Source organism: Mesocricetus auratus, unplaced genomic scaffold (assembly GCF_017639785.1).
Source record: "Mesocricetus auratus isolate SY011 unplaced genomic scaffold, BCM_Maur_2.0 Super-Scaffold_100028, whole genome shotgun sequence".
Classification (NCBI taxonomy): domain Eukaryota; kingdom Metazoa; phylum Chordata; class Mammalia; order Rodentia; family Cricetidae; genus Mesocricetus; species Mesocricetus auratus.
This window is the reverse complement of record NW_024429209.1, coordinates 12,147,114-12,164,352: the sequence shown is the minus strand read 5'-3', so window position 1 is coordinate 12,164,352 and position 17,239 is coordinate 12,147,114. Positions and strand designations below refer to the sequence as shown.

Genomic DNA, 17,239 nt, shown 5'->3' with positions numbered 1-17,239 from the left:
CCATCCATCCATCCATCCATCCATCCAACTAATCCATCATTCACTCATCCATCCACCCATCTAACCTACCTAACCTTCCATTCACCCATCTAACCCTCCAACCACTCATCCACCCACCCATCTAACCCATTCATTCACTCATCCACCCACCCATCTAACCCATTCATTCACTCATCCATTCACCCATCCACCCATCTAACCCACCCAGCCACTCATCCACCCGCCTACCTACCCATCCATCTATTCATCTAACCTGTCCACACACCCATCCACCTATATTTCAAGATTGTCTTCTATGTGCTTGGTATTGTGACGGACACTGAATATTCAGAGCTGAAGGCTGGAACCATGAAGATGGATACAAAGACAGAGCCGAAGATGCTAAGGACTAACTTTGCTGGGATCTTGCTATACACCGAGCATGTGCTTTTAATGTGGCCTCTTTCCCCTCATCTTCACTGAAGCCCTAGAAGGGGGCACTAACTGCATTCCATCCTTTAGATGAAAAAAAAATAGCCCCTGTAAGAAGTTGGAGCACTTGCTTTGCACAAGGAAGAAACAGGAGACAAGACTGGTGGTTTACTCTGGAGCTCTCTCTCCCTGGATGTTTCTGAATTGTCTTTCTCAGCCAGCTTTCAGCCTCCTAAGATAAAGTTCACAGTCTCCGAATGACCCTGTCGCAGCTGCTAGCCTCACCTCCCTGCCAGGGCTCTAGTGTCTTTCTGCGGCAGCCTCAGCGTTTGTCCTCATTTACTGAAGTACTAGGTGTGTGCCTGCCTCGGGGCCTTCGCACACTCCATTACAGATCCCGACTACTGTTCTCTTATCTTCCTCCTCTTTTACCCAGCTAAGCCCTCTACCCAATGTCTCGAGTCAAGCCCCACCAGCACATCCTCTATCAATCCCTGGACATCTCCCACCAGTACATCCTCTATCAACCCCTGGACCTCTTCCCAGGCTTCGCACTAAGATCTAAAGCTCTATGATCACGTGTTTGATGCCTCCTTAGTCTCTGGGCTGTCTGCTCTAACAAGACAGGGCCAGGAGGGGCTTGCAGAATACCATAGGGCCATCCTGGGTGACAGGGTGATGCATGCTTGGTGTTGAGCCAGCCTGTGTTGGGGGAGGATGACATTATTGGGACATGATGCCGCCCTGTCCCCTGAGCCAGCCCAGGTCATGCATTTGTAATTAGCTTCAGGTGGCTGCTCCAGAGACAACACTTGGCCCTCAGACTGTACACACCACCTGACTTGGAGGGACCATGGCCTACCCTGAGCAGCAGCCCTGGAGGATGGTGGGAGTGGGGCCAGGAATCTATTTGTTTAGGAGTAAATGCAGTCTGCCATCTGAGTGGCTTTGGTAGTGCTAAGAGGACTCCATGGGAACTGAGTGTTTTGGGACAAGATGTGACATCAAGATAGGTTGGAGTGGTTGGCAGTCATTTGTAACCACAGCAGTTGGGAGGCCAAGGCTGAAGGAATGTTGTGAGTTCAAGGCTAGCCTGGCTGCATAGAGAGGCTATGCCTCAAAAGCTAATGAGGACAAGGGAGATGGTTCAGTAGCTAGTGTGTTCACTGTGCAAGCATGCAGACCTGGGTTCAGATCCGCAGCACCATGTAAAAAGCACCAGCCTGTAATCCCAGTGATTGGAGAAGCTGATACAAGAGGGCCTCTGGGGCTTACTGGCCAAGTAGCCCAGCCTAACAGCAAGCCCAGGCTTGGTGAGAGACCCTGTCTCCAAAAGCAAGGTGGAGAGTGATTGAGGGAGACATCGACATCAGCCTCCACATACACATGTATGTGTACCTACATGTACATGCGTACACATGCACGAACACATACATACGGCACACACACATGCACATGCACACGCACACAAAGCCAAACAGCCCACTGGTATTTTTGTAGTCATAAACCTTCCAGAACCTTCCAAAGCAGTGCACCCAGTTCAGCCTTCCATGTACTCCGCCATCTCTCCCATCTTGCTGCTCACTCACCACCCACGTTGTTGCGGTAGGTGTTGTACATCTCCTTCACCCGGCGGTAGCGGAAGGCTAGTTTCCTCATCCAGTCCACACCACCATGCACACCTGTACCCAGGCACAAGCTGGCCCCAGGTGCCGTGCTGTGGAAACCATCAGTGGAAAAGTTGTATGTGCTGGAGAGACAGAAGCGTGGTGGCATTAGTGTGGGGAGACCCACGTCCCTGGGCCCATGGTGGGCCTTGGGGTATTCATGAGTCCCTGGACACACTCAGGGTGCCTGAACGTGTATATGGAGGGGGAAATTTCTCTTTAGATTTTGAAGAAGGCTGTATCCTTGCTGGGGTCGAGTAGAACCCTTGGTTCTGTCGTAGGTATCAGACTGTACCCCTAAGTTCTTTTGGGGAACTATCTCTGCCCCTGAATTTAGTGGCCAAGCTTGATAAGGTCCCATCTTTGCCCCATAGAATTCCAAGTGACAGTTAACTGTGTTTACTGAGGGCCAGAGTGTTTGTAACCTTGAGTTTGACCATATCAGCATTCCTCTCTTATTCCTAAAACTAAACAATATGCCTCAAATGTATTCATTTACAAAAGAAATTCCTGAAGCCAAGAGGTATAAGTAAACTGGCTCATGTATCCTTATGTGATTTTTAACCTTTGCTTAAATTTTGAGTTTTTCTTAATCTTTCAACCTTATAAATTATACTCCTGAATGTACTCAGTCAGCCACAGGATCTTACAGATGTCAACAACTGTCTATCTGCAATCAATCAATCTGAAGTCACTTATTAATCATCTGTTATTTTTCATCTGTCAGACATCTGTCTCTTGATTATCTATTATCTATCATCTACCCATCTACTATATATCAATCATGTCAATAATTCATCAGTCATCAATCTATTATTCAGTCAGTCATTATTTGTTATCTATCATCTAAATCAACTAATCTATTATCTATATCCATCTACCATCTATCTATCCGTCTATTTATCAACTATCAACTATCTATTGATCTATCTACCTATCAATCTATCAATCTTCAATTAATCTAGTAATCATTCTTCCTTCCCTCCCTCCCTCCCTCCCTCCCTCCTTCCCTCCTTCCTTTCTTTTTTGTTTTTTTGAGACAGGAGTTTTCTGTGTAGCCTGGGCTGTCCTGGAACTCACTCTGTAGACCAGGCTGGTCTTGAACTCACAGAGATCCGCTTGCCTCTGCCTCCTGAGTGTTGGGATTAAAGGAGTGCGCCACCATTGCTCAGCTGTCTTTCTACTATTATAAAATCATCAGTTTTCAACTATCTCTCTATGTATCTAGCTCTCTATCATTTATCAGTCATCTATCTATCTATTTATCTGTTGTCAATTGCTTATCTATCTATCTATCTATCTATCTACCTATCTGTATATCATCTATGTACTTACCTATCTCATGATAAGGACAATTAAGTTGGCCTCTCCTTTGAATTTTATTATTTCCTTAATCATCTGTCTATCAGACTTTGTACTTAAAATCTGGGGCTGAGGAGATGGCTCGGTGGGTGAGTGCCTGCTGGGCAAGCACGAGGACCTAAGTTTGGATCCTCAGCACCCATGGAAAATGCAGTCAGTGCATGGAGGCCTATGACCTCAGTGCTGGGGGCAGGGTGCTTCAGAGGCAGAGACAGAGGATCCTGGGGGTGTTGGCCAGTCAGCTTAGCTGAAATAGTAAGCTCAAGGTTTACTGAGAGATCTCATATCAAAAATAAAACAAGGTGGAGAGTGAAGAGGAAGGCATGTAACGTGTGGCTCTACACATACGTGGTCAGATGAACATATCCGCACACACTAAAATGAATTTAAACAATCCATGTTGGCTTGTCCTTTCTATGGTAGAGACAAGAGTCCAGTTTGGCTTGTGTGGAGGGAACTCCTCAACCTGGAGCAGGAGTGGGGGGCAGTCTCTGCCACAGACAGTGAGAGCATCTCTTTCCTAGGTTACTGTGAACACTCTGGGGTTAAGCCTGTGCCGAGCCAGCATCCCATCACCTCGTTGGAACCCTAGTCTCTATTCTTCTTAACTTACTGTGAGAGGGTCCTGCCAGGCTGTCCAGGCTGGCTTTGAACTTCCCATCACCTCGTTGGAACCCTAGTCTCTATTCTTCTTAACTTACTGTGAGAGGGTCCTGCCAGGCTGTCCAGGCTGGCTTTCAACTTCCCATCACCTCGTTGGAACCCTAGTCTCTATTCTTCTTAACTTACTGTGAGAGGGTCCTGCCAGGCTGTCCAGGCTGGCTTTGAACTTCCCATCACCTCGTTGGAACCCTAGTCTCTATTCTTCTTAACTTACTGTGAGAGGGTCCTGCCAGGCTGTCCAGGCTGGCTTTGAACTTCCCATCACCTCGTTGGAACCCTAGTCTCTATTCTTCTTAACTTACTGTGAGAGGGTCCTGCCAGGCTGTCCAGGCTGGCTTTCAACTTCCCATCACCTCGTTGGAACCCTAGTCTCTATTCTTCTTAACTTACTGTGAGAGGGTCCTGCCAGGCTGTCCAGGCTGGCTTTGAACTTCCCATCACCTCGTTGGAACCCTAGTCTCTATTCTTCTTAACTTACTGTGAGAGGGTCCTGCCAGGCTGTCCAGGCTGGCTTTGAACTTCCCATCACCTCGTTGGAACCCTAGTCTCTATTCTTCTTAACTTACTGTGAGAGGGTCCTGCCAGGCTGTCCAGGCTGGCTTTGAACTTCCCATCACCTCGTTGGAACCCTAGTCTCTATTCTTCTTAACTTACTGTGAGAGGGTCCTGCCAGGCTGTCCAGGCTGGCTTTGAACTTCCCATCACCTCGTTGGAACCCTAGTCTCTATTCTTCTTAACTTCCTGTGAGAGGGTCCTGCCAGGCTGTCCAGGCTGGCTTTGAACTTCCCATCACCTCGTTGGAACCCTAGTCTCTATTCTTCTTAACTTCCTGTGAGAGGGTCCTGCCAGGCTGTCCAGGCTGGCTTTGAACTTCCCATCACCTCGTTGGAACCCTAGTCTCTATTCTTTTTAACTTACTGTGAGAGGGTCCTGCCAGGCTGTCCAGGCTGGCTTTGAACTTACTCTGCAGTGCAGGCAGGCTTTGTTCTAGCCAGCCTTCTCCTTAGCCCCCTAAGAGTAGGCAAACGCTGTACCACTGAGCTGTGTCCCAGCACCTGAGAAGGAGTTTTTGTTTTCTTGTTTTTTTGAGAAGGAGTTTTGACTCCTCAAACTCTTTGTTTCTTTGTTTCTTTTCTTTTCTTTTCTTTTCTTTTTCTTTCTTTCTTTTTTTTTTTTTTTTTTTTTTTTTTTGCAAGATCTCTTGACACAGTCCTGGCTGTCCTGGAACTCATTATGTAGACCAGGCTGGCCTCAAACTCACAGAGATCCTTCTGTCTCTGCGTCCCGAGTGCTGGGATTAAAGGCATGAACAACCGTGCCTGGCTGGACTCCCCAAATCCTTACCTCAGATCCTGGCCATTGTCGTCAGATGAGACATCATCCACGTGGATTTGGTCACAGTCCTTGTGGAAATGTGATAAGGACAAGATGTGCTGGTTAGTCCAAAGTGCAGCTGACATTTTGGTTTGCCTTTTGAGACAGGGTCTAATGTAGCCCGGGCTGGCCTTGAACTTGCTACATAGCCGAGGATGACTTTGAACTTCTTACCCTCCTGATTCCAGTTCCTGAGCACCAGATTATAGCTGTGCACCACCACACCTACTGATAGGTCAGGGCTTCACGCCTCCTAATCAAACACTCCCAACTGGGCTACATCCCAGCATCCCAGCCTAGTGGCTCCCTCTGTCTGTCTGTCTGTCTGTCTGTCTGTCTGTCTGTCTGTCTATATATCTATCTATCCATCCATCTATCCATTTATCTATCATCTATTTGTTTTTCAAACTTGCTCTGTAGACCAGACTGGTGTCAAACTCATAGCAAGCCACCTGCCTCTGCCTCCTGAGTGCTGGGATTAAAGGCGTGCACCACCACAGCCTGGCTGGTGTTGGTTTTAAGAGTGTGTTTCCTAAGCTGAGAGTGGCTGAGCACTGGGGCTAGAATTCTTGGGGTCCGGTCTGGGTTTTGTTACAAAAGGTTAGGGCCTTGGCTTAGGTATCGACAGCTTTCTCTCTGGTTCCCATATGAATGAGCACATGACCATGAGGACAAATTCCAGGTAAATGAGCAGCTTAACTGAGTGAGCTTTGCAAATGAAAAGGGGTGACTAACGTGGCATTGGGGGGACTCCAAGGCTCCCCAAGTCTCAGTACCTGGTCATCAGGTCGGTGTTAATTAACTTTCACCACAGTGAGATCGGTTGCATCCAGGCTTTAGCCTCTGCAGGTCACCCTCTGCTCCATAAGCCATGTGCCTTAGTTTCCCTTCCGTCCTTAATCCCATATTAATAGCCACATGGACATGAGGACGCTGTAAAGCAAGGCGCACAAATTTCTCCCAACCCAGAAAATCCTATGAATAGCACTGCTATAGGAGAAAGGAAGTAAGTCAACATCTGATCCTGGACTGGCTTAGCGAGCCCTTCCAGGGAAGGGCTTGTAAACTCGCCTAGCTGTAGAGTCTGCTCTGTGCTGCAAAGCATGTGTGTGTGTGTCTGTGTGTGTCTGTGTGTGTCTGTGTGTGTGTATGCACGTGTGAGTGCACTTGCACACGCATATGTGTCTGTGCATGCATGTGCACTCATTTGTGCCTGTGTGCACATGCTCACTCATGTGCATACACACTTGTGCACGCACCCACGCAGGTGCATGTAACGGCCAAGGGGGATGTTGTGATGGCTCTCTTTCTTCTTCTTCTTCTTCTTCTTCTTCTTCTTCTTCTTCTTCTTCTTCTTCTTCTTCTTCTTCTTCTTCTTCTTCTTCTTCTTCTTCTTCTTCTTCTTCTCCTCCTCCTCCTCCTCCTTCTTCTTCCTCTTCCTCCTCCTCCTCCTCCTCCTTCTCCTCCTCCTCCTTTTCTTCTTCTCCTCCTCCTCTTCTTTTTTAAATTAATTAATTTTATTTTTGTGTGCATTTGTGTTTTGCCTGCATGTATGTCTTTGTGAAGGTGTCGAATCCCCTGGAACTGGAGTTACCAATCGTGTGGTCTTCCATGTGGGTGCTGGAAATTGAATCTGAGGCCTGTGCTCTTAACAACTGAGCCATAGGTCCAGCCTCTCCCAAAGCATTTTTGAAATGACTGCCAGCATTTAAGGGAACCTCTTTTTGAGTTCCAGGACCGTGTCATTTGGAACTGAACTTTGCCCTAGGGCCTGGAGGTTCAGCAGTTTCTTCTGTGGTCCCATCTGGCTTAGCCTCACTTGACCGTACTGTTTATTTGGCTCTTGTAGACACCTGAGTTTGAGGTCTTCCCCTCATAGGCATCCTGTATGAGGAAGGGTCCCAGGGTCAGCCATCCTGACAGGCTGATGAATTGCTTTTTTCTTCTGAGTCTTATGTAGCCTAAGTTGGCCTCTAGCTCACTGTGCAGCCAAGGATGAAGAACTATTTATAGATCCTTCTGCCTCCACCACCAGAGGGCTGGGAACACAGTATAGGCATGTGCCACCACGGTTTGTTTATGTGGTGCCAGGGATGGAACCAAGTTTCGCGCACGCCAGGCAAGTGCTCTGCCAACTGAGCAGCGTCCCTAGCCACCTAATGATTTGCATTTGATATGCAAGACTGACTTTACAGACCCGGGCATGAGAAAACAAACAATGCACCACGCACCTGGTACAGGATATCCCTCTCTCAGGCCTGAGAGCCCTGCGGGGGTCAGACAGCACCCCTGCCCCCCTCCCCTGGCAGGTTCCCAGGGTTTCCCTGACATCAGGGGAAAGGCATGTGAGGAGACTCTGCTTTTCTCATTTGTGAGGGGATTGTCGGGGGCGCTAAAGTGTGACAACAGTAGCGATCACATTTCGGACTTCATAAGGCGCCGTGACACATGCTAGACGCTACGTCATACTCCACCAGCTGACCTGGATCAAGTTACCCTCCAAGCCATTGGTGCCAGGGCCACTGGACAGTGCAGAGGACAGGGGACCTGGCTGAGCTTTTGTGGAGGAAGACTGGTGTCCCTAATTCTGCTGTGCACCCCACCCCACCCTGGGTGTGTGGGGCAGCGCTCAAAGCTGGACGGGAGGCACATTCCAGGGCCTGAGGGAAAACTGCTCTGTCAGGTCATAGAGGCAGTGGGACCAACCGGCAAAGACAGGCAAAGGGTTCCCATGGCCTTGACACAGGTGAGGTGATGTGGGTTAGGGAACCCGTGCAGACAGCAGCCATACGATGCCAGCGTCTTGGTGTAGTGAGTGAGGGCTACCCCTCCCCTCCACCTACTGGAGCAGAATGGAATGAACGGTGGCATGCCCATTTGGGGAACTCCAACCTCATAGTCCAGAAGACCAGGGCAGGTCCTCCAGTTTACTCACAGAAGGGCTCCAAGGCATTTGAAATTGTGGAAAAGTGACTAAGAAGGACACATTCATTGTGGAATCATGCATGTAGTGACAGCAACCTACTAAGATACTTAACACATTAAAAGGACAAATATATATAATACTTAAGTGGCAAAAGAACAATCTAGAAGTTTATGCATCTGGGAGGAAACAGCAGGTCCACAGGGAAGAAGCTGAGGTTGGCCTGGAGGGCAGTGGAGGAATTAGCCTTAGCTGAATGTTGTCAACAAATTAATGATAGAGGTGACAATAAACATGTGTGCTGGGGTGTGGCTCAGCCGGATGTTCCTGTGCAGCTTGTGCAAAGATCTGATTTCAGTCCCCAGTGCCACCACAACAACGTAAAGACTGGGGAGTGGCCTGGTGGCAGAGTGTTTGCATTATGAGGCTCTAGTTTTGTTCCTCAGAACAGGAAAAAAAAGGGCATGCATGCTCATATGCACACACACATGCACACATACACACATGCGCACATATGCACACATACACACATACACACATACACATATACACATACACACATGCATACATACACATGCACATATACAAATACACACATGCACACATACACACGTACACCCATGCACATACACACATATACACATGCACATACACACAGAAATACACACATGCACACATACACACATGCACACATACACAGTGCATACATACACATGCACATATATACATACATGCACACATACACACATGTACACACATATGCACACACATGCACACATACACTCACATGTACACACATATGCACACACATGTACACATACACACATATGCACACACATGCACACATACACACATGCACACATACACAGTGCATACATACACATGCACATATATACATACATGCACACATACACACATGTACACACATATGCACACACATGTACACATACACACATGTACACACATATGCACACACATGCACACAAACACACATGCAGACATACACAATGCATACATACACATGCACATATATACGTACATGCACACATACACACATGTACACACATATGCACACACATGCACACATACACTCATATGTACACACATATGCACGCACATGCACACATACACACATGCATACATACACACGCACATATATACACACATGCACACACATGCACACACATGCACATATACACACATGCACATGCACATATACACATACATGCACACACACGTACACACATATGCACACACATGCACATATACACACATGCACACATACACACATGCATACATACACACACATATATACACACATGCACACACATGTGCATATACACATACATGCACACACATGTGCATATACACATACATGCACACATACACACATATACACACATGAGGAGGGGAGGGGTTATAGGCATATGCATCGCTTTTGAATAAATGATTGAAAATATCTTCCTGGGAGGAGACAAGACCTGACATGCTCTATGAGCATCACTGTGGCAGGGACTCTGCCCGGACCTTTGCACAGATTGAGAGACTCTCATCATCCCACCTTACATGGGAGGAAATGAAGCAGAGAGCACTGGGGCCCGTGATGGGTTGAACTGTCCCATTCACAAAAGAAGCAGAGCTGGAGCCTTAACCTCCAGTGTCAATGAACGTATTTGGAAATCATGGCACCAAATGACTCTGATGAGTCCCTAGGTTTGGACCTTTGCCTGTATCACCCTGCATGCGATCACCCTGCATGCGCTGATTTGGTCTGACTTGGGAAGCTAAGCAGGGTCAGGCAGATTAGCACTTGGGTGGGAGAAAAGTGCCGTTCTGACAGAGACCATGGGCACAGAGGAAGAATGCTACAGAGATGGGTTCCCAGGCACGCCCGAGACCACCGGGAGCCGGGAGCCTGTGTCCCACAGAGCCCTGGCTTGGCCACTGCAGACGGGTCCTGTCTGCGCACACGGTACTTGGAGTTTTCTGCTCGGGACACGTGTCCACCTCCTCGCCTACTCATTCACAGTTGTTATCTCCGTCAGCACGCGCCTGTAGGTGCGTATTCCGTATTTTGGGTTGGAATTCTATATTCATTATTTACCACTAAATCACCCCAGCTTTGGCTGCTGGGGACCCTTTCAGGTTCGTTCTGTCCCTTTGGCATAAGGCATCATTGGGTCTTGAGAGCTCCCTCAGTTTCTGGTGATCCTTCTGTCCCCTCTTTTGGACAGGACAGATTCTCCTCCCCCACCTTTAAGCATGTCCCATTGGTGGTGGCCACTACAACCAGCTTTCCTTCCTTCTATCTCTCCTTCCTTTCCATTCCCTTCCTTCCTTCTTTTATTTTAGATTTCTTTTTTTACATTCAAATCCCAGTTCCCTCTCCCTCCTCTCCTCCCGCTCACCCCACATCCCTGACCTCACCTCCCATCTGCTCTTTGGAGACGGTAAGGCCTCCTCTACCTTCCTCCTTTTTTCCCTTTGTCTTTTGAGACAGTATTACTCTGTACCAGCTGATGGCCTTGAACTCACTGTATAGCCCAGGCTGGCCTCACTGTATATCCCAGGCTGGCCTCACTATGTAGCCCAGGCTGGCCTCACTATGTAGCCCAGGCTGGCCTCACTATGTAGCTCAGGCTGGCCTCACTATGTAGCCCAGGCTGGCCTCACTATGTAGCTCAGGCTGGCCTCACTATGTAGCCCAGGCTGGCCTCACTATGTAGCCCAGGTTGGCCTCACTATGTAGCCCAGGCTGCTCTTAAACTCCTGCTCCTGCCTCCTGAGGGCTGAGATTACAGGTGTACCCCACCATGTTTGGCTCTTACTTTCTGGCCCTAGGAGGTGTTCCTGGCTAACTTGTCTACTGCCTGCCACCTCCAGGGCCACCTCCAAGGCCCCTCATGTTAGAGAATTGGGGGTGGGGGAGGCCAGGCTCTGGGTGCTGGGATGTCTGCATTTCTATCCTCAGCGTACAGAGCAGCCTTTTAAATTCTAAAACACAGTTAGCTGGCAGGCGTTCTAAAGCAAACACTGGGTGCTCAGCCAATGGCACGTCCCACATGTGCTGAATGTGGCTGAGGTCAGCACCTTCCTTGTCCCTGCCCAGTCCTTACACATCTTCCCTGGGAGGTCTGTTGCCTGGGAGATGGAGGACCACTGTCCTCGCTTCTGGCCTCATCGCTAAGGTCTGTTGTCCACGGGGTGGCCATAGGTAGTCTCTGAACCATGCCCTGAGTTCAAAGTGTCCAGTGCTTCCTACCCTCTTAGAATGCAACCCCAAGCTTTGCGCTGGCCCCCAGGCTCCACCCCATTGTGGACCCCACTTTCTGCCTCAGCTATGCTGTCTTCACTCTGTTCCTAGAGCTGTCAACCTTGACAGTATCTCAAGATCATGGCACTGCCAGTCGCTGTGTCTGGAAGACCCTCCTCATACCCACAGGTCCCTCTCTCACCAACTTCAGGTCTCTGCTCAAATGCCCGAGGGGCCCTACTGGACAAAGTGTGATGGTTAGTTGTCTTTTTTTTTTTTTTTTTTTTGGTTTTTACGAGACAGGGTTTCTCTGTATTGTTTTGGAGGCTATTGGTCCAGCCTGGCCTCGAACTCACAGAGATCCGCCTGCCTCTGCCTCCCGAGTGCTGGGATTAAAGGCGTGCGCCACCACCACCCGGCAGTTAGTTGTCTTTTAAAAACTTATTTATTTGTATTTTATGTGCATTGGTGTTTTGCCTGCATGCATGTCTGTCTGTGTTAAGGGGGTCAGGTCCCCTAGTACAGGAGTTCCAGTTGTGAGCCACCACGTGGGTGCTGGGAATTGAACCCAGGTCCTCTGGAAGAGCAGCCAGTACTCAACCACTGAGCCATCTCTCCAGAGTTGACACCAATCTAGAACATCCGGGCAGAGTCTCAGTGAGGAATTCTTGAGATCAGGTCGGCCTGTGGACACATGTGTGGGGAACTGTCTTGATTACACTGATTGACATCGGAAGATCCAGCCAACTGTGAATGCCACCGTTCCCTGGGCTTGAGTCTGGGTGTGTTCAAGAGTAGAGAAAGCAGGCTGGACAGTCAGCACGCATGCATTCACTGCTCTTTACTCTGTGTATGTGAATACCTGCATCCTTGACGTCCCTAACGTGGTGGACCATACCCAAGCAGGCTGGACAGTCAGCACGCATGCATTCACTGCTCTTTACTCTGTGCATGTGATGTGTGTGATGTGTGAATACCTGCGTCCTTGATGTCCCTAACGTGGTGGACCATACCCAAGCAGGCTGGACAGTCAGCACGCATGCATTCACTGCTCTTTACTCTGTGTATGTGATGTGTGTGCTACTTTGAATACCCGAGTCCTTGACATCCCTAACGTGGTGGACCATACCCAAGCAGGCTGGACAGTCAGCACGCATGCATTCACTGCTCTTTACTCTGTGCATGTGATGTGTGTGATGTGTGAATACCTGCGTCCTTGACATCCCTAACGTGGTGGACCATACCCAAGCAGGCTGGACAGTCAGCACGCATGCATTCACTGCTCTTTACTCTGTGCATGTGATGTGTGTGCTACTTTGAATACCCGAGTCCTTGACGTCCCTAACGTGGTGGACCGTACCCTAGGACTGTAAGCAACGCAAACCCTTGCTTCCCTAGGTTGCTGTTTGTTAGTGCTTTATCACAGCTACAGAAGGGAAACGAGGACTCCAGGCCAAGCCATGGACTCTGTGATGGCCCCTCCACCAGCCTCCTGGCGTCTTTAGAGTTCTTCACTGACACGGTGTGACATATGCAGTTAGTTGGGCTGGGAAGCAGGAGAGTTCCCCGAGTGCCCTGCTTGTAGAAAGCACTGGAAACAGGATGCCATTTCCCAAGTCTCTGTGCACAGAGACCTTCGCTCTCTGTCATCGGTGCCTGTGACAGGTGCCTGCCTCCCTCATGAGTCCGGCTGCAGCCCATGCCGGGGAACTGCTCCTCATGGTCCCCCAGGGCTGCCTGTCCTAGCAAGCAGCATATGTCAACTCCTGCAAGCCTTATCCACTCCTTTGGTGACACGGTTTCAATTCTGCCAGGGTACCCTGGGGTCCCTGGACATGGTGAACGAAGTTGGAGAATGAAACAGCTTGGAGTCCCTGGGCAGTCCCAGCTGTCTGGTGTCTGAGACGGCCCTCCACAAGCTGTGGCCACAATGGCACTCACTTTGGAGTCTGTGAGAAACAGGAGGGGTGGGAATCTGGAGGTGTTGCCTGAAGGCCCCCTGAATCTCTCACGGCCTCTGGTTGGTGGCTCACCAAGATGGATGGAGCGCCCTGTGCCTGCCTGGGACCCCTATTGCTCAACCACACATCTGCTTGCAGATCTGGAGTTTGTAGGGGGCTCTTGATGTCTCCAGCTGTGTGTGCCTGAGGCAGGAGGATGGTTTCCTGCAGTTACGGCTTCTTTTTTCCCCATCTCACTACAGACCTCTGTGTCCCTCAGGTCAGGCCTAGGGTCCTCGTTTCATTTCTCACCCCCACGTTCTCCATCCAAAGTCCTCTTGGCCATGTCCCATCTGAGGCCAAATCTTACGACCTGGGTCTAAGCCCATCTTTGCCTGCACCATTGCGGTAGGCTCTTCATCCAGCGGCCTCCTCTCCTCACCTCACATTTCCCCAAATCCACAAAACAGCTAGTGTTTTGCTTTGTTTTGAGACAGAGTCTCAAGTGGTCCAGGCCGGCCTTGACCTGCTGTGTAGTTGAGAATGACCTCGAACTTCTGATCCTCCTGCCTCTAAGTCTCAAATGTTGGGATTATAAGCATGTGACACCATGCACAATTTATATAGTGCTGGGTCTCGAACCCAGGGCTTTGGGCATGCCAGGCAAGTTCTCTACCAATCAAACAGTCCCTATTCTCAGTTTGGCCTTTTTTCATGAGAACCACAGGAGATAGACTTTTCCGCCCTGCGTCTTCTAGCCCCATGCTGGATTCAGTGGTTAGGACCAGTCAGTGTCTAGAACGTGTCCCTTCTCTCTGAGCCCAGATCACCTCTCCCTCCTCACCCCAGGGCCTTTGCACGTGCTGTCTGCCTCCACTGCTCTCCCTGGCTGACTGTCGTCACCTGGCCTTGTACAGGGCTCCTCATGCCCTGGATGATTCTTCACTCTCTGGCCCATAGCTTGGTGTCACTATTGCAAATCAGTGATGCCCTGAGCTGACCTGGCCTATGCGTGGACCTTTTCCTACCTCACACACAGCTTAGTCCTCAGGGCTGTCCCAGGACAAACAGAAATGTCCTTTCATGCCCAGATTGACTGAGGTCGCCTTCAGCTCTTACTCTGTTTTAAATGCCCGTGATTACAGTTTGTAGCCATGGAGTCTACTTGAGTCCCATGATTCCTTCAGCTCAGAGCCCTCTTCCCCTTGAGCAGAGCTGTTCACCGATCACGAGGAAGGATAACTCTACTTCCCTCCTTGCTTTGTCTTCCAAGAGGCTTGTAGACCAATTTTAAACTCGACTGCAGTTATTAGCTTGAGTCAGGCATTTTTTGTAGAGCTCTTTACCCTCATCCAGAACACAGCCTTCTATCCCTTGGTTTTGTTCCTACAGTTTTATCCTACTTTATTTTAATTTTTAGAACTTCCTTTCTTTAACTTTAAAATTTTATTGTTGTTGCTATTATTGTATGTGTGTGCACACATGTGAGGCAAGTGCGCCTATGTGCCACAGTGTGTGTTTGTGTGTGTGCGTGTGTGTGCATGTGCCACAGTATGTGTTTGTGTGTGTGTGCATGTGTGCATGTGCCACAGTGTGTGTGTGAGTGTGTGTGTGTGTGTGCATGTGCCACAGTGTGTGTGTGAGTGTGTGTGTGTGAGTGCGCATGTGCCACAGTGTGTGTGTGTGAGTGTGTGTGTGCATGTGCCACAGTGTGTGTGTGAGTGTGTGTGTGTGTGCGCATGTGCCACAGTGTGTGTGTTTGTGTGTGTGTGAGTGCGCATGTGCCACAGTGTGTGTGTGAGTGTGTGCGCATGTGCCACAGTGTGTGTGTGAGTGTGTGTGTGCATGTGCCACAGTGTGTGTGTGAGTGTGTGTGCATGTGCCACAGTGTGTGTGTGAGTGTGTGCATGTGCCACAGTGTGTGTGTGAGTGTGCATGTGCCACAGTGTGTGAGTGTGTGTGTGTGCATGTGCCACAGTGTGTGTGTGTCTGTGTGTGTGTGTATGTGTGTGTGTGTGTATGTGTGGTGAGAGGACGTCTTTGTGGAGTTCAGTCTCTCTTTTCACCTCCATGTTGGTTGCGGGGCCAAACTTAGGACCCTGTGTTTGTGCAGCAAACACCTTTCCTTTCTGAGCCATCTGGCTGGCTGCAGGAGTTCTATTTAAGTTGGTTTTTCTTTTGAATTTATCCCCAAATCTTTCAACACAGATTAGGTCTAAACAAATGAGTTAAGCTGTGTCCGAAACACTGCTTCCTGCCATTTTTCCTTGCATCTTAGGAGTTTAAGGGTTCAGGAGCAAACCCACTAAGTATATCCTCTCTCTCTCTCTCTCTCTCTCTCTCTCTCTCTCTCTCTCTCTCCCATTTGTCCAAGGAATGTAAACTTTTTTTTGAAAAGCTTCCAGCCTGGCCCACTGCTAATTATTGTTGCCCCAAGAGGCTCTGCACTTGTCTGCCTTGATGCACACACTAAATAAAGGCATTTCAGAAGGAAGAAGAGGCCATCAGTTTTTACTGGGTTAGCAGAACCACCATCCCATGTGACTGGAGCAGGGACAGATGAGGGCCAGAAAGCTCACCCTGACAAGAGTGTCCCCCAAAAGGACACCAACTACAGTTTGGCACTTTCCCGGGAGTCCTTAGTGATTGGAGTCTAAAAGAAACGGGGGACCTGGAAGGTGGTTCAGGGCTTGAGTGCTCTGCTTCCCAGGGACCCCCAGAGTCTGCCCCCCAGAACCCACATCAATGCAGCTCTCAATTGCCTGTCCTCCAGCTTTAGGGGATCCCATGGCCTCTTCTAGCCTCTGAGGGCATCTACACTTATGCACACACACATAAGTAATAAAAATAAAGTCTTTAAAAGAAAAGGAGCCAGGTAGTGGTGGTGGTGCATGCCTTTGATCCCAGAACTCAGGAGGCAGAGGCAGTCAGATCTGTGAGTTCGAGGCCAGCCTGATCTACAGAGCTAGTTCCAGGACATCCAGGGCTACACAGAGAAATACTGTCTCAAAACACAAAAACAAACAAACAAACAAAAAAAGGAAAACAATTCTAACACAGATAGCACCCCTGCCCCCAGTAACCGTGAAAGCGAGCATTGTGTGCTGACCTCCAGGTCATTGAAGAACAGGTGTGTGTCAGCGAGGTTGAAGATCATCTCCTCCATCATCAGGCCGATGCGCACTGACGTCGTAGTGTCCTGTGGGAAAGGGAAGGGACAGTTTAACTCCAACTTGGCCTCGGGTCTCGGCCCAAGCCCCCCCCTCCCCCAGCCCTGCCTGCTCTGGAAGTCAGCTGGAGTCCATGTTCTTCTGAACGGCTCACAACGTGTGTGTGGCTGAGAACATGGCCTGGGGGGGAGAGTGGCTCGTCTACACCAGGAGAGAAGAGGCGGACATGAGAAATGGCCACCACTCCACAATGACAGCTACAAGCAATAACCACAAGGAGGACGGAAGCAACTTGTCCCGCATAAGGAGCGAACCACAGTGCTCATTCCCCCGCCCCACTGTGTGTAACACGGTTGGCTGCTGTAATGGTTCCTCTGCACTGTCAACTTGACTGGACATAGGGTTACCATGGAAACCACCTCTGGGTGTGCCTAGGACGATGTGTCCAGAAAGGTTTGCAAGCTGGAAAGACACAG

General features: G+C 49.3%; 1 protein-coding gene across 5 annotated transcripts in view; it reads right to left on the bottom strand.

Moving 5' to 3' along the window:
- Positions 1 to 17,239, bottom strand: part of Eya2 (EYA transcriptional coactivator and phosphatase 2) — a 172,264-nt gene that overhangs the window by 5,761 nt on the left and 149,264 nt on the right. For all 5 annotated transcript variants that reach the window (XM_040732765.1, XM_005084966.4, XM_040732766.1 and 2 more), the window contains 3 exons: positions 16,703 to 16,792; positions 5,448 to 5,506; positions 2,001 to 2,161 (listed from right to left, as the gene is read on the bottom strand). In XM_040732765.1, coding sequence (XP_040588699.1) covers positions 2,001 to 2,161; positions 5,448 to 5,506; positions 16,703 to 16,792 — 310 coding nt within the window. The remainder of the gene's footprint in view (positions 1 to 2,000; positions 2,162 to 5,447; positions 5,507 to 16,702; positions 16,793 to 17,239) is intronic.